This window comes from Centrocercus urophasianus, unplaced genomic scaffold, assembly GCF_019232065.1.
Source record: "Centrocercus urophasianus isolate 14NV4802_14NV808 unplaced genomic scaffold, USGS_Curo_1.0 seq_14, whole genome shotgun sequence".
In the NCBI taxonomy this organism is placed as follows: Eukaryota; Metazoa; Chordata; class Aves; order Galliformes; family Phasianidae; genus Centrocercus; species Centrocercus urophasianus.
The window spans coordinates 45,322,454-45,344,031 of NW_024884586.1; the positions used below are offsets into that span (position 1 = coordinate 45,322,454).

Here is a 21,578-nt window from a genome sequence, read left to right on the forward strand (position 1 = left end):
AATTACTCTGGAAAATATCAAAGCACAGGGATAAATTCAGAGTCACTGCTGAAGTTACCTGCATGTTCATGCAAGTTGAAGATGGAAACTCTTTTCTATCTCTACTTATAAATACCATTGCACACATTGGCAATGAAGTAGCAACTGGCACCAGTAGATTTCCATGCATCTCACACCCATGTTTTTCTCACATTTTCATTTTCCTTTTGAATTAAAAAAGGACATTGTTTTCACCTGCTAAATGACAGCGGCAACTGTCCAAAGACCAGGAAGAAGGAATCTAGATTATAATTCAACAGCACCAGATTTTTTTTTTTTTTTTTTTTTTTTTTTTTTAAGTAACAGCTTCCTTTGTACTGCTGAAGATAAAGGTCACATCTCCAAGCCTTATTTTTAGTTCAGCACCGTTTTTCTATAGAAAGGATTATCCATTTGGATTAGAAGGTCCACCTCTAACATAGCCTGGTAACCATTATGGAATACAAACTAGAGATATCTGCATGACTGAGCTCAAGCAAACAAGTCGCTTTCAGAGAGCTGAGAGCCTTTTGCAATAGTAGAAATAGTGGCCATACACTATTAGAATAATTTCCTTCAACCTGCTGATCAACTATCACTTGAGTAGACAGGTATGAAGAATTAAGACAAACAGCATTCAATCCATCTGGATGGTTAAGCCCCCTATTCCTCCCTCCTGTACACGTTTTAGGTGACTGAATCCATCCAAAGTAGTGAGATTTCTGGTCAGAGTCCTTCAGTAGCCTCAGTGCTACTTTGGCAAGGTTTGTTAAGGTGGGCAGAACAGAAGGGGCACCTAGATGCATCTTTATGTCCTTGACACGATGCGCAGGAAGGCGTTGCTCATGACACAAATTACTGACAGACACCTTTAAAAAAAGCTATCCTAAGAACCCATACCTCATCTTCAGTGGCTCTGTATTCCCTTCTCAAAGTATTCCTCCCACACTCCAATTTCTGTCCCTCCCAATACAGCAAGATTTATAGACAAATGAAAGCTCACAATGAAAAATAACTCCTTTCCTCCCAGGGTTTCACATTTGCCTTAAGCTAATTGCATTCATCATTATTCAAAGACTCTTTCATTCCAAAAGCAAACATTCACAGGCTCCTAGGGCACTCTTTAGATAGATAAAGAACTCAAGAAACCTTTAGATGAAGCAGCATTCAGCAAAATAGGTTCCTAAGGTTCTTGAAAGGCTCAGGAAAAGGAGTATCTCTTGCTCAGTAAAGATCAACAGTAAAAAGAATACACGCAAAACAACATCACCAGGAAAATTCCTAACAATAAGATCCTAAAAGCCATTAAAAATACTTTTTCACAACGGAAATCAGGGATCAGATAAACATCTGCCTCAATCTTAGGGAAATTTTTAGTTCTTCAGAAGTGAAACTTCATATGCACAGCACCACACTGTACTTTGCATACTGAATTAGTGCAGAAATTTCAGTCAGATTTGAGAACTACAACACAATCTTCTGCAAGTCAGAAGCATCTGAAAAAGTTAAGGCAGCATGAAACTAAGATACAATTATTTCAGATTTTCTTTGTGCCATACTCTACTGTCAGAAACCTCCAGCTCTCCAGCAGAATGGGACTAGTTCACATATCTGCATCCAGAGCTCGCTCACAGCACTCCAAAGCCAGCAGAGCTAGGCTACCTGCATTGTTCTTCTGCTGCCTCTGCGATGGCCATACTATTTATCAGTAGGAGCTACTGGTAGAAGGATGAAGCAGAATTGCCTTTAACTGTCAGAGCTTGACTAAATAGTATTTGCCAGCTCCCAGGTATTGAGACAGCCACTTGTTTCACCCATCCCAAGCAAAAATATTCTATATATCTTAAAACCAATCACAAATATAGGAAAAAACTTAAATGATCACGTTTGCAAGTAGAACGGTTTCATTTCCTCAACAGTCAGCATAAAGCAGGACCTGTTTCCCCCAACACACCACACTGAATGCATGAACTGGAGTAAGAACAATCCACTCTCAAAGTCTGCTTAATCACAAAGTAACAAAAACATTTCAGTTATTTCATATCTAGGGGCGAAGAATATTCACATGGGGTAGAATACTTAGGTTGAGGTTGCTACTGTCATCATTACTATCAAAAAAGCTTCTCTGAGGAAGAGTTTTATGTTTTCATGATATATACCCATTCAGCGTTCTGGTACAGTGAATATTTCCTATTTATACCAGTCATTCTTAAGTTTCCCTTTTTATTTAAGGAGAGAAAACAGTACATAGAGATGAAAGCTCCTCCGGACTTCTTTAAAAAGAAGAGGATATTTCTTACTTGATAAACACATAGTGTATTGTTACATGAGGCAAAAAATATTCCATCCTATACACAAGAACACCACAGGATTGCAAAAGTCTGCTTACTATCTAATGACATCCATGCATTTGTACAGATCTTCCTTTTTAATGCAAGCCCTTGCGAAGTAGTAACATACACAAGAATCACTAGAAATATTAGTACTCAAAATATTCAAGCATGCAGACTTACTTGCATTCCCCAGGTACACTGCAACCCCCATGGAGCAAATTACATCCTTGTTTACATACAGCTGCAAATAAAAAAAGGGATTAGGCTTCAGTTAGTTTGAGCTGCCAGACGTCCCCAGTACAGCAGCAATCTCAACTGTTCAGCTATGGGTTTTGTGTTGCAACCTGTTTGTTGCTCATGCAAAGCTGGCCATCTCTGGACATGTTCTAATACTCCTTGCTTCTAGTGAGAGAATCCATGAGACAACACTATTGCTTGTGAAGAATAACTTAGGGTAACTCATCAAGACAGTTGATAGCAAACCAAACAGGCACACAGTGCCAGTACTGGAATTTTTATCAAAAAAGTGTACTTGTATTTTTTTTTAAACCAATTAGACTGATGTTCTATCCTAAGATACACAAGCCCTTGACTAAGCCCTGAAGGTGGTCTTCCCTCTCATTAATAGCTTTTTGCTGAAGAGGAAAAGGAACAAAACCAAAAGGCTTCAACAGAAAGGGAGTATGTCAAGTTATTTCAGCACTAATTACCCACTGAGAGACTAGAGGCAAAACACAAAGATCTGATAGCAGATTAGCAGTGCATTAAAAAAAGATGACTATACTTGAATTTCTGTTCACATTAAGAGCTATCAGAAAGCTTTCAGCTTTGCATACATTAAATTTTAAAGTTCTTAAATCCTGAAAGTGTTACAGGGGATTTTTAAAGGATTAGAAGCCTACAGTATTACTATTAGATTATTGTTCAGTAAAATCTCACGTTTATAGACAGTGCATCATCTTCCTTTCAAGGAACATTCCCTCTGAATAAGGCCATTGAGAGAAAACATACTTCATTGCTTTGAATTCTGAATTTCTTGTGCATCCCCTACAACGTGCACCAAGAGTGTACCCTGCCCTAGGCTTCACTCTAGAGGAAGAATTTTTTGTTGTTTGAAAACTACTTTTCAAACTTATTTCAAGATGAAATAACAGGCAAAAAAGTCGTTACACTTTGACAAAAACACTTATGCAAAGGATAAAGCTGTATCAGTTAAAATTAACAGGCTGCAGCACTGAGACTATAGAAATCCTACAGCAGTTCAATTCTGTTGTTCGTATAGTTGAAAATGAAGTAAACATAGTACCTTGTTTACATTCTTCTCCCATCCAACCTTCCATGCAGGCTTTGTTTCCATTTTGATCACATGTGTAGTGACCAACAAAATCATCTCGAGGGCCACAAAATTTATTGCACAGAGCACTGTAGTAATTTTCATCACACTTCACCCTTATTTGTACTTCAAAATTGGCAACGGGACCATTGAACTGCAGTGTCTTCCATCGATCTTCTGGGTTGATCATGCCTGCATGTGCCACTCGTTCTATTAACAAGTCTTCACCTATTTCATAAAAAAAAAAAAAGCAGTAAATCCAACAGATGTTATTCTGATAGCATGTGAGCATGTAATCAAGTGTATTTAGCTAGTTAAGGGAAAGCCTAGTGAAGAAATTGTTAAGTGATAAAAATCTACTGTGATTTTTCCTTTGCCTTGCAAACTTCATTACAGGAAGGCCAATTTTAAAAAGTGTCCTAGAGGAAATATTAAAAAAAACCCTGGAACATAATCCTTAGGAAATAGCTTATTTTTCAAGGCAGCCAAACATACCACACCCACATGCTGACAACCAGCAGTTATCTTGATCTGAGGCTCTTTTTGCTTCCTTTTTTACTTATAACATCACAAAATATGCCTAATCTAGTAGCTGAGATACTCGTGTAACAGTTCCCTGGTATAAAATTAATTTTAAAAATAAAACAAGACAGTACACCCTTACAGTACACCCTTAATATACTGCAGATTTACTAAGTAATGGTAAATGCTCTGGTAGGCTTCCATGATATACATCAGCCATGTTATTTCCATTTCCTCTGTTTTCTATACAGAGGGCAAGGCATCTAGCAAGAATTCCATAGAATATTCTGTCCAGTTGATAGTTAGCTCTTTGAGAAGATACAGACAGGAACAAAGGACCATCAGGAGATTGTTCTCTGCTCTGCATCCTGCTTATCCTTATCTTTTGTGGAACTACAGGTAATTATGACCACTGCTGCAATACACACAAGCACCCTGCACTGCCCTCAGAAAAAGCAGCAGCACTGCCACTTCCAGCCTCAGTTCACTGGGATGAAACGTGCATGAAATGCTTAGCAGTCTCACAGGACAGAAGGATTCTGTAGTACAAGATTATGGAATTGTTAATTCTAATTTTTTTTTAGAAAGAATATTTTGATGGATAAAAAATGCCAAATAGGTAATTCTGATACAGAGGCTTCAATTCTAGGAGCTGAGGGGCAGTTAGAATGAGCATAATGCAAGCACAGTGAGGGTAAGCACAGGCAGTGAGTGACCTCAGTGATAAGTTTTGAATAAGAACTCTCAGGCCTCTATCCCAACCCGATAACATCCACTGCAAGTTTTTCTAGGTAACCCTGCAGGCTGCAGCTGGTACTCCAAGCACTAGTTAGGGCAAGGGAAGGGTACAGAAAGTCCACTTGCGTACATCAATTTCATACCCACTTACAAAACAGCTGTAATACTGCTAGCTCAGAACTTGTTTTCTTTTTTTAAAAAAAAATATTCTTTATAATGCATATAAAAAGAAATGGAGAACCAAGAGCCCGCACACGGGAAGAGACTGCAACGTTACTGAGAAAGTCAAAGCATCATAATACAAAACAGGCCAAGCCAATAGCAAGCAATATTGAAACCCATCACTTTCAGCAAGTGCACTCTACATACATAATACTCATCAATCTAACAGGTTTAGGAAATACACCAAGTCCCATGGAAGTTGCTGACATCACAGAGTAGCCTACACATCTGTTACCAAAGCTGCACTTCCCCCCAGCATAAGAGAATTCAAGTGACAACTTTCCAGTTGCTAAAGGAAAGCCACAGCAGTAATGGGCACTGCACGCTCTGTTCCTTGACTTTTTTTTCAAGCTTGCTTCTCCAATACAAATCTTTCCTCTCAGAAAGTATATTGAAACAAAAAGTAAAAGCTGTGTTTGACTAAGCATTGAATGGTTCTCCAATTAAGTCAAAGCTACCTACAGGCTACAATTCATGCTTGTTCAGACTAGTCTGTATGAAGTATTTCATGCCTATACAGACACACACTAAAATCAGTTGCAGTTCTTTAACTCTCTACAAGTGAAGTCCTCTGCCATCCAGCAGCATATATCAGCAGTAGAGCAGACAAGAAATCCACAAGCTAGAGGAAGCTGCCTGCCTTCTTTCTGTGCCTGAATCATCCCACTAGCCACTTCTAAAAGCCTGATGATTAGATTCTAGATTCAACATCCTCCCATAATCTCATTCTCTAATGACTATTGATCTGAAGACCTTGACAAAAAATGCAAAGTCACTTGATGGCCAAGGAACAGGAACAACAAGTATGTACTACAGACCTATTCTCCAGTCAGCAGCAACACAGGCTCATTAAAATGGCTGCACAGCCCCTGTGCTCCAAAATCACCCTGAACCACAAAGGCGCACAGAAAATCAGCTCCAAGCCATCTGGTTTCTAATGTTAGAGTCATAATTACCACAGTAAGCATGAGAATAAAAGATTCTGCTTTCTTCCAGATTTAATACTCATCCCAAATGAGTGCATTTCCCAAAGCTATCATATAACCATTGGGAAACACGTTTGTCAAAGTTTCTCCCTCCTCCTCAACAATGCTTAAGTGATTCTGAAAATATTTTATCACAGTTGTGAAATGTAAGGAGACAGGTATATGAGACAGGTTTGCTCCCTGCATTTGGTTTACCATACAATTCAGCTTAAGCTACCCACCCCCAACACATACAGCATGTTTAGCCCTTGGTAAAGGCAACAGGCCATATAACTGAATTTGATTACTGGTTAAAGGGCAGCACACAGTACTCTTGATCATATAATCTCTTATCTGATCATATAACCTCTTGATCATACACCTCAGATGAAATAGGTTTCTTTTCTTTGACTGAAAACGTTTTCTAGAAGTATCTCTAGAAAAGCAGACAACAACACCAAAACTTACATAGAAGGCAATGACAACTCAAAATTCCCTCTAATTACCACTCCCAAAGCACTCAGTTTAAGAGGAATCCTTATCTTTGGCTACATTTAAGAGGCTCACTCTAACACAATCACTGTTAGCAGCAGCTATACACTCACAGGCCACTTCCAAGGCAACACAAATGCTGCTGGAAGCTGTTTGCAAAGAGACAAACAGCTACCACAAACTCCTTGCCTAAGTGAACAGGCAGTGCCCACCTCAAGAGCCTTTTCAGCCTCTTTCAAGCAATCTCTTTAAAGCTGCAAGGGCAGATCAGTGTTTTATAGACTAAGATGAAAGAGGAAGGCAATCACTACATCCCCACAGTAGACTCAATGTACTCAAATGGAAAGTTACTTCACAGTGAAGATGCCAGCCTGCTTCGTAATGGCAGCAGTGGGTGAGGCACTGCCAAGACCTCTGCTATAGAACTACAAGTCTGCCAAGTCAAATGACTTACCTGGAAAGTAGCAAGCACCACTGTGACAGATGACAGAAAGCAGGCCCTTCACATTGACTCTATCTAGGCCAGTTTCCTCTCCCCCCTCCTCCACACTCCCAAAGCAAACAAGCAGTAACACTACACTGCCACAAGCTCCCTCCAGCCCATGGCTCCGTGCAGTTCTGCCAATGCTGCTGCACAGAGGAGGAAAGCACAGGAGCAAATCCATATTTAAGCCCCTTTTAATGGTTTGCACTTTATGATAAATACCGGGGAATAAATTTACTCTGACAGACTTCTTCCTTGAGATGGGTATTTCATAGATCTGCTACAAGCAGTCTCAGCTTGCTTTTTGTGAGCACAAAAGAATGATGCAAGCACATACAGAGAGGGAAGCATAACCGTTCTGAAACCTTCAAAGTTGTCTCCAGAACACGTTTCTTTGTTAAATACCTACTGAAAAGTCCACGTGCAAGCACTTTAACTGTCAGCCTTATGCTAACCCCCCTCACAGGAAAATACAACCTGACTTCGCAACCATTCATCAGTCCATAAAGAGACTGATAAAGCAAACATTTTAAGCCTCCTTAAGAAGAGGCAATATGAGCCACAGATCAGCTCAGCATTCAGTATACAATAGGGAGTTCAGCCTTCCAAAGATCGTCTCTTCATGGCTCTAGGATGCAGAAAGACACTGTCTCTTCTCTGGTAAAGATGCTACGTTGCTTTTCTACTCCCTTACAAGTGCATTCTGATTCATCTGTCCTACTGAAGTATCCCAGTAGGTTTTCCCTTGTAAATCTGACCTGGCTGCTTCTTAGAGAGAGAAAATCTCACAGAATTGGTGAACAGACTAGTGAAACACTTAGCCTCACAACATGTACTTAGCTAGACCTCTGTCAAATTACAGGCCTACAAAAATTTTCATGAGCCTCACTAAGCTCCAGATGCAGCACATGTTAATAGCACCTGTCTGGCAACCTACATAAAAGGCTACTTCACCTTTCATTAGCAGTTTCTCAGAGACCTAAACTGTAATTTGAGATTGACTTATTATTCACAGAAGCCTTTTTTGAAGGAGAACTTCCACTGAAACTGCAAAGACATCACACATTGTTATTCTGAAGCTAAGGAAAAAAATTAACATCAGTGGGAGGATACAAGTTAAAAAATAAAATCAACTCTGAAGTACATATGCACCTCCTTTTCTGCAGAATAGCATTTTCATGTTCACCTCCCTCCATACCATCTGAGTCCATAAACAATCTAGAACTTGGGAATGGATATTTCCATATGCACTGTACCAGCTGCCTTAGACAAATTATTCCCAGGTTGGAAGCTTTTGAAGCTAATGAACTTTATGCAGTACTTTTTGAAAAAGCACTCAAATGAATGTCTCTGAACTGCTGCTAGGTAGGATATCTACACTTATTCAACATTTTGGTTTACTCTGCTCAGCACATAAGATCTCATTCTGAATACCAATCCCAGCTTTGGAAACTGCCACTGAAGTAAGCTATGGATCAATAAAGGGTTGCAGCAACATGAATTACCAGAGATCTAAAGAAAACATTTATTAGGAAAGATTGAAGCTAGAGAACAAGACAAGTTGGTTAATTGTAGCAGAGGGAGGACTGAGGAAGAAACTCATCATCACTTTACTCACCAGACACAGTACATTAGGAAAATCTGTTAGTTTGAGAAGTCTGTCAGGGAAATTCAAGTGGGATTGATCCCAGTCTTCAAGGAAAGGGACCTTGAAATGCTAACACAGCCTTAAAAGTGGACAAAGCTAGAAAGTTACGCCTGATACATCTTGACAGGGATGGTCAGTAAAGCAGTCGAGAACAGAATATAGAGAAGACACATCTTTGCTATCTCCATGTCCAAACGCTTTGCTTTTTCTGTGATAGTCCCAGTAAAGATTAGATAGTCATTAACAACAGAAAGTCTGAAGCTCACTTGCAACCACACATTATTTTGAGACGTTTAAGCCATTACCAATGAGCAGGTTCAATCTGGAATCCTACTTTAGCAATATTACAGCAACCAACACCTTCAAATTATTTTCAAGCATTTAGGCAGTAATCCTGTTTTTTCTTTAAAAGAATACCCTGCTCTGACACTGAGGATTAGTATTTACAGATCAGAAAGAAGGCAACTTTCAGTAGTAGAGAAGAATCACATCACAATTTACATCACTTTCAAAAACATCCAGAATATTTTCCTCATGGGAAACAAGAATGCCTACCTTTATCTGATCACCAGTTACAACAGAAGGCAGTGATGGATGAACTGAAGAGGTTCTACAGCACAGATTGCCTCCCTTAAGGAAAGAAGGGCTTACCAGAACTTTTGGACTGCTTTTGAAATTGAAAATAAAGTTATTATATTCTCCATTTACTAGGGTCCATTCCTCTTCTTTTCAGCAGTAACTTTTCAAAGATGCTACTATGCGCTTTTCTGCTGTGATTTGCATATACCCTTTACTTAGATTGCATGCTTGCATTCAGATTGATTTGGAATGAAGTCTGATGGCAACAACCTACCATTCTCCCCTAACCTGTCTACAAAGAACACAAAATAAGTGAAAGCTGAAAGTTTATATAAATACTCACCAGATTTTGTGTCATTATCCCAATCCCATGCTTCTAGTACTAGTGTGAACGATCTCTGAAAAGAAATAAGATACCAATTAGATAACAAAAAACACAATTATATGCCACAAACACTGATTTGGAATAAGCAGATATTACTGTAAGAAAGCCAACTGAAAGTAGTTTGAAATTTCACTACTCCTATGTCATGTGAAAGTCCTTGAAGGCATCTTCCCAAAAAGTTGAAATATAAAGCATTAAAAATTGTGGGGCAAAGCAAGCTAGCAGCAAAACAAAAACATCTTCCCCCACACACCAACAGACAAGTTATTATTTTTCTCCTCCCACTGCGTTTAATTCTTAATTCCCAGCTTTGTTTAGCCACAGAAATTTTTTTTAGAAGAATCCCTAAAGGGTTTGAACAAAGTGAAGGGTTCTGAACTTTGGGAAATAGCTAGGAAATTTAAGACTAACAACTCAGAACCAAAAGCAAAGAAATAAAATGAAATCAAAAAAGACAGTAGTAGACTTTTCAAGAAAAAGATGGAAAGTATCACTTTAGACAGTTTTAAACCTAAGCAGCTTTATCTCACTAAAGCAAGGCTTCAGTAATTCTTCCTCGGTTTTATGACCAACTATGCAGCATACATGTTGACATTTAGATACTAAGATTATTTAGGAAAAAATTACCTTACACACAGATGCAGTGTTTATGTGTTTTATGTTTAACAAGAGCAGCTGTGAGGCACTTCAGCTCAGAGTTTCCAACTCATCCAAGTTAAAATCAAGTTTCTCACATACATTCAAAACCAGTAACAGTTAATGCTCCACTGTCCTAAAACCCTCATATAAACCTCTTGGTGATTGGAGACCAGAGGTAAGCCACACAAAAAAAACTGAAACTCATTAAATCCAGCAGAACCAAGTGGTTGTGTGTGGAGAACTTAAGGACTAAAAGCAATTTATGAACTCATATGGACCTGGGAACAGGCAGCTGAGAAATAAAGAACACGTTAAGAACATAAGGTAAGAATTCAGTAGTTTTTCATCTGTGTTTAGGATTTGTGCTGTTTATCAGTAGGGCGCTCTGCTAGAGGCCCTCTGCAACCACAACGGTGATCCTCTTCGCAGTGTCCTGAAACAAGCGCCTTTTCTTTCATCTCTTTAACATGTAAGTCACAAACGATGCCCTTTAGAAAACGTTTCTTCTGGACTTTTAGCTTCAGGCGTTAGGGAAGGAATCACTGGAATGCAGAACGCTGTAGCGGCGAATGGTCACAGCGCACTGAAGGAAGCTCAGCAGCAACTACACTGGACAGAGACACACTGGAGCTACAGCCACCTTTGGAAGAAAGCTCGAAGAGCAGCTGATCAGAAGAGACAATTCCACTTTTTTTAAAAAAGAAATGGTAGTGTAGCACTTCAGTAGCTGCCTCCTTTCACCCCCCACGTTATACCCCCAACACAGCATTTAGGGAAGCAGGATAGGATCCTACTGTAGTCCGAAAATACTACTAATTACCTTCTTCAAAATTGCTGCCTGAGAAATAAACGTAAAGTGAATAGTATCAGAAAGTAAGAACTACACAGTATTACCCTAATGCTGTCCACTGGCAGTTTTAAGTCTGCTTAATTTGGGTATGAAATCCAAAACGTATTCTAAGTACAATCCTGCAGAGACTTATGCATGACTCAAAGTCCTATATCCACCTCTCCTGTATTTAACAACTGATTTCATAACACACCCCTCAACCTTCCTATGCTCCACTGATTTTTATTAGAAGTACGAAAGTGCTCAAGTGCTTCCAGATGTCCACTTATTCATCTTACGTAAGGGCTGGTCCTTCCTGCTGCAAATCAGCCACTGCATCCAACTGCCCACACAGCCTAAGGCCGTAAAAATCTATGCTGGACTTGATGCTTTGATCAACTATGCCTTCTCATCATTCCATCTGAAAGCAGACTTCTATCTTCAGGTAAAGTGGTAGAGTGTTTGTGGGAAATTGAGTGCCAACGTGCACAGGAAGGGGTGAATAAAGAGACAGTCCACAGATTCTAAAATGCTCTGCAAGTCATTGGTCCCATGAACCTGAGCTCAAGCACTCCAGCTGGGGATGATCAGGAGTCAGGTGGCCATCTATACAAGGCCTAAAAGGAATATGCACAATCAAGACACAGCAATATATCCTTTCACATCCTGTATCTTTGATTTCCCTGTCTCCATCTAGGTCACTTACACACACTCTACTGTTGAGAAAAGTTGAGCATACAGAGCCGCAACATTGAAGGAGGGCTTTTAATCACACTTCAGAGTGTAGATGTTAGTCAAATCACAGCAAAGAGTATTTTCAGACTAATGCACGTTTACCTGAAAATCAGTTTCAGCCAAAACAGTTCAGCCACCCTCCAAACACCCCCAACAGACATAAGAACATATCCAGAAAGTCAGCTGATTACAGGGCTATTCTCCCTGCAGAGGAGACAGTAAGGTTACCAACCCACCCTATGATCTGTGGTAGGGCAACAGCTGTTGTGTTGCAGTTATTGCTCCTCAAAACAAGAAACTGAACCCTGCTCCTCCAGCTCAAAAAACACTTCTCCCTCCCCCTCCCCCCATAATGCATTGAGTATCACACAAGACCTGGTTTAATTCTTTCAAACTTTCATTTCAAAACAACAGCTGGAAGTACAAAAAGAAGCACTGAATATGCTCATGATATGCTGCACTGAGAGCTTTCCAGTCACAGCTCAGCTATCAAAAACATTTACTAGGGGAAAACCAATATCCACACACTCACCCATGTTGTAACCCTACTTGATAACCAGAGTTAAGAGCAATAGGCTTAGTAAAGCTACTAGATATAAATATTTAACAGCACTTTCAGCTTGAACAGACATTCATTTTGTAAGAGCTCCACCACTGGCTTACATCAGCTGTATCTGCACACTCCAATAGAAAGTCCAGCACAGGGTCAGTCACCATGAGAGGCGACTCTTCTGTAGCACAAGGCACTGACACAAGCCTGTGCTTTTAAGCTGTGCTTATAGAAAGCCACTGAAGAACCTGCATTAATTTAGTAACTGCCTCACAATTTAAAGTCTACCTGTATTTAGAACCTAAACTCCTGACATGATCCCCACTCTTTAGAATACCTTCAGGAAAAAAAAGGCTGCCTTAAAAGTGAAGTTCTCCCCAGAATCTACCGATCTAAAAGTGCAAAGTTCCTACATAAATTCAGCAAAAAATTCCAGTTTTCTAGCAAGTACCCTAAAAACACTCCAAACTCACAAGTACTTCGTAATGGTACAAACATTCGTTTCTTGTACACTTGTACACTAATGCTTTGGACTGATTTGACCAGCACCTCACCAGTAGGACCGGAACATTCTAGTCTGCTCCTACACAAAGGAAGCTTTGTGAATTGGTATTTGTTGTCCGTTTCAGCTAGTACACTTCAGAAGATATTTTGCAAATGACCATGGCACAGCTTGGAAAGGGATGACGTGGGGTGAGCAGTACTGCACTGAGAGGTTCACCTCCCAGAAGGATTTCAACACAGTGCAGCTCTCTTGCTCTCTAAATCAGAACACAGTATGCTGGGGGCTACCAGAGAACATCAGCACATTTCTGCAGAAGAGCATGGATTTGCAAAAGAACTATTTCACAGGGGTGAAATAAGACAAGCTAAGCCCTTTGGAAAGATACAACTTCAGCCTGTTCTGCTATCCCGACAGCACTGCTTTAGTTGTTTTCCTAGGGAAACAAGTTCAAAGCATTATTCCACTGCTTACACTAAACAAAACACTCCCCACACTATCCCAATGACCTCTTCTCCGGGGAGGGGAGGAAAACAAAACCTGTAATATTGGTTTTGCAAAAACTTTTCAAAAACTATTACTCTGGCATTTGCAAATCAACATTCAAAGATGTTCTCTGGATACACGTGTCAGATTTCTAATCTAAACAAAGATGACCAATCTTCTGACAGTACTCTCAATCAGGAAGAGAATTTCTATTTTTAAACAAAATCTCCCCAAAAGCCACAAAATATTGAGCTGAAAAGTGATACAAAAACCATCTAACAATTAACACATTAACTGTATTACATATTTACTCTAACATTCTTGATTTCAACTAAGATTTCCAATCAGAGACATTTGCCTGTGATTTTCCATAGACAGACAACACCCCAAGAGATCAGTAACCTGCTACAGATCAGAAAATAAGTACTGCTCCTTCACAAACCTGGAGCCCACATTACCTTCCTGTCCAGCAGACTGTTATACTGGAAGCACAGGCTCTCACCACCAATCAATTCCATTTCCTTTCAAACTTCACTCACGAATTAGCAACTGAAGTATCTGAATACTTCACGGTAAAAATAGGTCACAACAGCCTCATACTTAACTCCTGAGGTTAAAGAAATTAAGCTAAACCGTCACTAATAATTCTTCAGATCATGTTTCTAAATTCTTGACCAGCATGGCCAATTCCCAGATTTTCTTTATTTAAAAAGAAAAGACTTCCTACAGGAGCAAAGCAAACACAGTAAAAACAGAGGGGAAAAAAAAAAAAATTGGTAGCCCTTTTTTTTTTCCCCCCTCTTAAATTAACCCCCCCCCCCCCCCCTCCTCTAAGCAGCCTGCCTGCCATGGAAAAAGCTGACTTAAAAGGCAAGCATATTCCATTTCCTTCCCCAGCAGCCCTGTAAGCCCTTACAACTTCCTCATAAATAAACCAGTTTGCAAGGGCAGGGAGAAGGATTCAGAGGAGGTCCATCTTCAGCACAGTTTTAAGGGCAGACGTATAGAACAAGTGTGCAAGTTGCTCTTCTCAAAGCGGTTGTGACAAAGACATGAGAGACACCTCTGCAGAAGGAGCAAGCATTCCCCGCTCCCCAGGCCATTTTCCAGATGAGGGATACAGGGGAAAGACAAAATGAAGCTCATTTTTGAAGCTTCACGGAAATTTCAGACATAGTTGCATGCAAGAACTTGTCTGCTGAAAGCAAAGACCATTCCAACACAAAATTGTAAAAGGACCTCTCCTATAAACCCTCATTTTTCATTTGAGAAGTACCATGGTGAGGCCTAAACAAAAAGCCTTCCCTTAGGAAACCAGGGCCAAACAATCACGTTCTGTCAGGAGCGTTGCGGAAGGCTGGTTTGGAGTACTGCAAACACCGGCAGCGGAGAACAGAAAGATGTTGAGCAACTCTAAGGCATCCATTTGAGAGCAATTACTGCAGTTATATTCCTCTTGGCCAAGTCACAAAAGCGGGGCAATGTTTACAAGCTTTGGAGCCTTGCTGCTCTTAGAGGGGAGCTGTTTACAGATGAGCCCCACCTGACCCCCTTTTAGGAAGCCTACAAAACCTGGGAGGTGAGGAAGGGAGAGAAGGGAAGGTACTTTTGACACCACTACTAGCCAGCAGGCTCAAATCTCCACCTACATGAGCTTGAACACCTCATTCCTCCCCCAAACAAAGCAAGCTCAAAAATAGAGGGGTGTGTATGTGTGCGCATATGGGGGTGGCAAGGGAAGAAATCAAGATGTTGAGACTATTAAGAGTCATTTCACTAAAAGAGGAGCACAAATAAAAACAACAGGTGAATAAGTCAGAATCAGAGATAATACTTAACACCCAGGTAGGGACTCACATTCAGCTAACAAAAGTAACCCAGCAACTGGATAAAGGAATCCTACCAACAACTGGCTGCAGGTATCTAAATGAAAACAGTTTCAAGAAGGAACTCAAAGGGGTATTACAGCATCTGACAGCACACACATCTTTGTGAAAAAGGAGCATAGTGGGCTTCTCATCGAGGTAATCAAACTATTAGATGCAGCTAGGTGTTACTCAATAGTACAGCTGGAGGAAGATCTTTAAGACCTGAAGACACTTGCATATCCTACTGATACACTGCATGCAAGCTGAGAGGCCTTCAGATTTCACAGGAAAACTTTCAGCTGCAGAGTTCTAAAGTTATCTGAAATTGTGTATTAGCCTTACCTAAGACCTGCAGAAACAGAGCCCGTTTCCAGGTAGCTCACAAGAGGAAAAAGATCTCTAAAGGAAGACATTAACAGTCACTTCACACCACTTGCAAAGCAGACAAAGCTCTCACCTAAATAGAAGATAAACCACCAGAATAACCTACAAGCCTGCAGCTTAGCTCCCAAAACAAACCTAACCTAATTTAACATTATAACAAATGACAACTCAGAAGTACTATTCGTTCCTAAAAACCTCAGCAGCGGCCCTGAACTTTGACAGCAGCCTCTGCCAGACAGCAGCTGCAGACCAAGCAGTCTCTTCGTCCAGTAAGCAGGGAGCACATACCTCGCCAGGTCTTCCAGCACCAAAAGCAAGTAATTAGCTTCTCATTTAGAAAAGCTGCAGGAAATCTGCCCAGGCAGTAGTCTTGCCAAGGCTTATCTGAAGAAAAGCTGCTAGCTACTATTCCACTCACAGGAAACAGTAAAGGTTCTAGAAGAACCCATCCCTATTTTAACAGTTCCTTTCAGCACTGCGTGCAGAGCATTACTGCTAGTCTTGCTGAATATAAGCAACTCGTGCTTTTTATAGCCATCTGCTACTCATCCCCACCCCAGACCATCTTCCCTTCTCCAAATCCAGCATACACACATCTCTGCTGTATTCAAGGAGATTAAGTTCCACCCTTGAAGCCTAAACTGTACAAACCACCTAGGATTAGTTTCCAAACCTCTTGCTTACAGCTCTAGAATTAAGAAGAAAAAAAAGAAAGAAAAAGCAGAGAATACTTTGTTACCTTGAGTGCAAAGGGTCCTGCAATACCATTCTATTGCAGAGATTAAAAACAGCAGTGTTTAATATTAACCCAACCTACCAGTTATTCCACTGATCAGTTTTGGCGAAACACTTCTATCTCATGGCAAGAGCCTTCAGTCTGCGTTACCTCTAGACATCGTGTGTACACATCTCAATAAAACAAGTAGTTCATAAAACTAAGAATATCAGTAGTGACATGGCAGAAACAGCATCTCAAATCTTGTCATTTAAGCTTCCAACATTGCTGAATGTGAACCAATTCTCAGAGCATATAATAAAATCCTCAGTTAATGACACCTGTGACTGTTCTTCCTTCTGTGAAGATTTTGATAAGCAAGGCTTCACAAAATACATCTTTAAGTCGATTCCATGACCAGCTCTACTCATTCAATTAGAGCCACTTCATTCTATCCAAGCAAGCTGAGTTCACAAGCTCAAGTTTTGTGTACAGCAAGAGATCAGGTCCCCTACTCTCATCCATGTCTTGACTACTTAAGACTCAGAGCAGCTGGGCACTTTGGCTCTAGCCAAAGAAAGAGGGGAAACAAAACCACAGACTGTGTCTTGTCACTGAGCAATTCTGCAACAGAAGGTGATGGGAAGCAGCATGGCTTCAGCGTGCCATGACCAAGTAGGGGATGACTTTTCTACAAAGAATGAAAACAACAGTCAAAACTCTTCAGGCTGGAAGGGAAAGAACTGAAGTACGTGGCTTTGTAGATTTCTATTACAAAAGGCCAGGGAGATGCTGAAGAAAAACAATTCCTGGCCTTGACAAGAACGCCAGGTCATTAAATTAAGCCAACAGGAGCCATGCTCAGGGACAAAAAACCCACAGAAAATAAACACGACAAGGAGGCACTTCATGCAAAGCTTGGCAGTCCACGAGCAGACTAACACAAGCATTTGACACCAATCACAATTAGATGAAGGTTCTTGTTTGGAAAAAAAAAAAAAATAACAAGTTCTTACATATTCTTGCCTAGTCCTTATCCATGAGGGAACATAAACAAATCCTTAACTCCATCTTTAACCAGGCAGCTGATTAAGTATTCCACTTTTTCTGATAGCTAGCATTAAAACAGGAGACCACTAAGAAGCATTCACTCTTGCAGGCCTGCTCAAGTGATCAGCACCTATCTTGGGGTAAACCACATTGTGACCAAGCAATGTTTGAGGGATAACAAAAAAAAATAGAATTTATAATTATACCTTGGAACTCCTCTTTGAAAGCTGTAACATCTGAGAAAATCTAATTGATTAAGATTGTCCTTTCTGCAGTACTGTCACCTGAAGTTAGCCAATTCCAAAAGCCACCAAATCATGCAGGTAACATCCATACCAAGCCTTATACTTGTTGCAGCACAAAATAAATGTTATTTGAAGAAAAAGACAAGCTGAGCTGGAGCTACTAATTGGGAGATGTTACTAACAAGAATAAAGATTTGGAGGTCTAGAGGCTTTTGAAACTTCTCCTGGGAAAATGGTAGCCCAGGTGGTCTTTAAGAGCAATTAACTCCAGGCTGGGTGGTACAAAGCAGAACATGGTGTCATCCAAGGACACATAAGAGAAATGCACAAACGAAACAAGCACTTACTCTTTAGTAACTTGCTGAAGTTTGACAAGTGTCAGGTAAAATATTAAGTTTACTGATCTCATAGCAATTTCCTCCCCACACAAAATTGTCAGCACTTTGTATTTAAATCCCTGTTTTAACTATGAAAAGCTCACTACATTTCTTGGTGAAGGCTGAACTGAGAAACAACTTGTATTACTAGACAACTCATCGTCAGGCTTCAACTACTGCATGTCATGGTCAAAAGCAATCTCTCCTGGCTTCTGTGTAATACATAAGACTGGTGCCAGCACTGGCTACTGACTCCAAAAGAAACTGATTTGATACCATCTGTGTGTGTTGCTGAGCTAAGCATCACAGTTCTACACAAACAGGAGCAGCACAAGGTATCACTCCCCCCACTAAAAACTGGGCCTATTGCGTTCTATGATTCTCAAGAACCAATCTAGAGAGGTAGCACTGCCCTTAGAACACTGTCTGCATTTGAGGGGAGTTAGGGGCACAATACAAAGGGTGATGTTAGCATGACTGGTAAGGTAGTTACGAAGGCAAAGCACCTGTGGCAGCCTGGAAATATCAGCTAACTGGAGAAATGTTGAAACTTGACAGCTGGGAAAGAAAAGTCACAGACTGCTGAAATTTGCCTAATTTGAGGGAACCACCTCAAACATTCCACTACTATCTATAATGTCTAATAATTGAAGGAATTTGCTGTTATTATTCCAGATTACAAACTACAGGACTATCAGTCTGCAAGTCTCATTACGAGCCTGCACTTCTAAAGCATTTTCCTCCATACTTTACGTGGTTACTCTGAGCAGCCCCAATAAAGCCAGCCACAAGACAAATCTTGATAGCCCTTCAGATCTGCTCCAGCAGCACCGAGTCAGCATTAAGCTCAGTTCAGTGCCCGAACAGCACAGCTTCACAATCTGAGCCTCAAGCAGAATCCTTGGCAACCTCAGGAAGCAAATAGTCCAAAAAGCTCAGGGATGGGGAAGCACAAGTTAAGATATCACCAGCCTTTCGAAGTTACACCTATAGAGACGAGCCTGTTTGAAAATGTTTGCAAACTTTTACACTCTGTCCAGTAGGGAAAAATACCTTGAAAGACAGTTTTTACTAAGTACGCACAGAAGGCCCTTTTTTGGTCTCTGAAGACAGAAAATACTACCAAAAAATGAGTACCATTCAACAGCTCACTAAAGCTGCTTTTCTTCCACGTAAAGGAAACCCACACATTGCAGCCTGCAACAAAAAGCATGGCAGGTTTTTGCCTGCACTCATTACCTTCAAAGGAGGTAGATCCCTAGATCTACTGACAGAGGACCAGTGGCCCACAAAACATTCAGGCCTCATTAAGAAAAACAGCTTCTACCAACTGTCACATCTCTTCCATACACGCTACAATGCATGGGTATAAAATCAGCACACTTTCCCTTTCTGCCTGAGAAGAAATCAAGCGAAGGAAAGCCAACTATTTGAAATTTAAAGCCATTTAAAATGTAACAGCTACCAAAACAATACAATTTGGCATGCTGTACTACAGCCATACCAAGAGAAGCAACATCCTAACTGGTTTTCTTGAGGGCAGTCATACAAGCACACAATTTGCACTGCACCTGCCTCTCACAGGGATCCCAGTACAAACTCTCCAAAATTCTGTTTCTCTGTGACAGTTCTAGAGTAGAAAAGAACAAGGAAGAACAATTTCAGTGGGAATCAACCTTGCAAACCTGCTGGAACCTCAAGTCATAGCCTTCCCTTCTATCTTATGTACGGAGAACACAGGGTGCTTTTAAACTGAGATTAGAAACAGAGATTAAATCAGAAATTACATACAGAAGAGTAACAACTCCAGCAGATGTTTCTCCACCAGTGCCTGATTTCAGTGGACAGCCTTTGGCCTGGCAAAAAAACATTTTCAGAAACAGAGTCATGGGATTAAGTTTCAATAGATATTTGCCTTTTACATGAAAGCTATTTACACCTTAAATAGTCTCACAACTTCAAGGCTATTAAGATATTCTCTTCTCTACCACATCTGAAGCCAGCACTGGGAATTTCCAGAAATCCTCTGAGTTAATCCAATAGCAAATACCAGAAGGAAGTATCAGTGACATAAGAGAACAGAAAAAAGCCTGCTAGAAAGACGCATACAAATGCAATACACTACAGTCAGATAGGCATCATCATAATATCATTTCATTAGATTCAAAACGAAGCTTTCAGCCTTGCTACCACCTTTGAAGGTGGCAAACTTGACAGTAACCAAGTATCCATGCCCCACTCCTTTCCTAAAGTCTGGGAAGAAGTCCAAGATAAATTAAGTCCATTGTAAGTACACTTTCTTGTTGCATTAATGAAAATGTACCTAGATCATCTCTTTTGATGCCTATGTAACAACCACGAAGACCAATTAAATGTTGATGCAAGCCTTGTTTTATGCTAACAATTCAAATTCAAAAGATGAACTAGTAATTAATACTGCTCTTCCCTCCCCTCTGCTCCATGCAGCATGGATATTAGTGTCCTCTGGGCACTTCAAGCCATACATCATTATAATTTCAACTTGAAGTCAAGAGGGAATTAAAGTAAATATGTAATATTTTAATTATTGTTCTAAACACAGAACACCTGCATGCACTCTTTTGTATTGCAAATACACATACCAAGAAGGTAGGCGAATATAGAAAAGATAGATATGCCCTTGAGTTCTATACATGTAAAGTTCCTCAGAATAAAGAGTATTTTAATCGTAACCCTTTTAAATAACATTAGCTGGTGGCAGCACCTCTGTCTTTTCCTTTGTTTCTGAAAAGGCAGGTGGCCACAAAACTAGCTCAACCTAATGAGCGTGGATGCCTTGCCCGAGGAAGCAGAGAGGCCCATACTCAACCTCTGTTCCTACAGAAGCACTGAGCTAAAGGCAGTGTTTTTCTAAGTCCTACTCAACTTTCTCGTCAATTCTACCCAACTGAGTCCCATTAAAGCTAAAGCTAAGTGGGCAATACCAGACGTGTATGAAAGAAGACACACAAGCAAAGATTTTGGTAGCCACAGCTAAATTGAATGACCTTAATTTCCATTTCATAGGCAGCTGTTCGCCTTACCTTACCACCACCTCAGCACCAGGATGCTGCAGACATGACCAACGCTCTGCCTGTGCCTCACTGCTCTCATAAACACACAGAAATAGGCTGACCAGAAAACCTACTGCTGTAAGAGGACAAATTCTTTCAGAGACCAACGCACACAACAGATTTGAACCAATATTTAACTGTGTGCTTGTCTGTGTGCAGCATACCTGTTATGTATACACAGCAGCACCAGTGTCCAGAAAAGCTCATACAAACACGCTCCCAAAACAAATGCCTGCTTCTTATTTTAGTAGCAACATGGAATCTTCTGAACAGTACTTTGTAGCTACAGTAAATGTTAATCACGTTTTCAGCACCAATCACCATGCTGTATTTAATTCCTATTAAAAATTAACTGCTTACAGCAACAAATTGATACGGCATACAGCA

General features: G+C 40.4%; 1 protein-coding gene across 1 annotated transcript in view; it reads right to left on the reverse strand.

The window, feature by feature from the left end:
• The window catches only part of JAG2 (jagged canonical Notch ligand 2), a 60,119-nt gene that overhangs the window by 26,970 nt on the left and 11,571 nt on the right, over positions 1-21,578 (reverse strand). The window contains exons 3-5 of the mRNA XM_042814827.1: positions 9,678-9,732; positions 3,658-3,912; positions 2,532-2,592 (exon numbers count right to left, since the gene is read on the reverse strand). Of these exons, the coding sequence (XP_042670761.1) occupies positions 2,532-2,592; positions 3,658-3,912; positions 9,678-9,732 (371 nt within the window). The remainder of the gene's footprint in view (positions 1-2,531; positions 2,593-3,657; positions 3,913-9,677; positions 9,733-21,578) is intronic.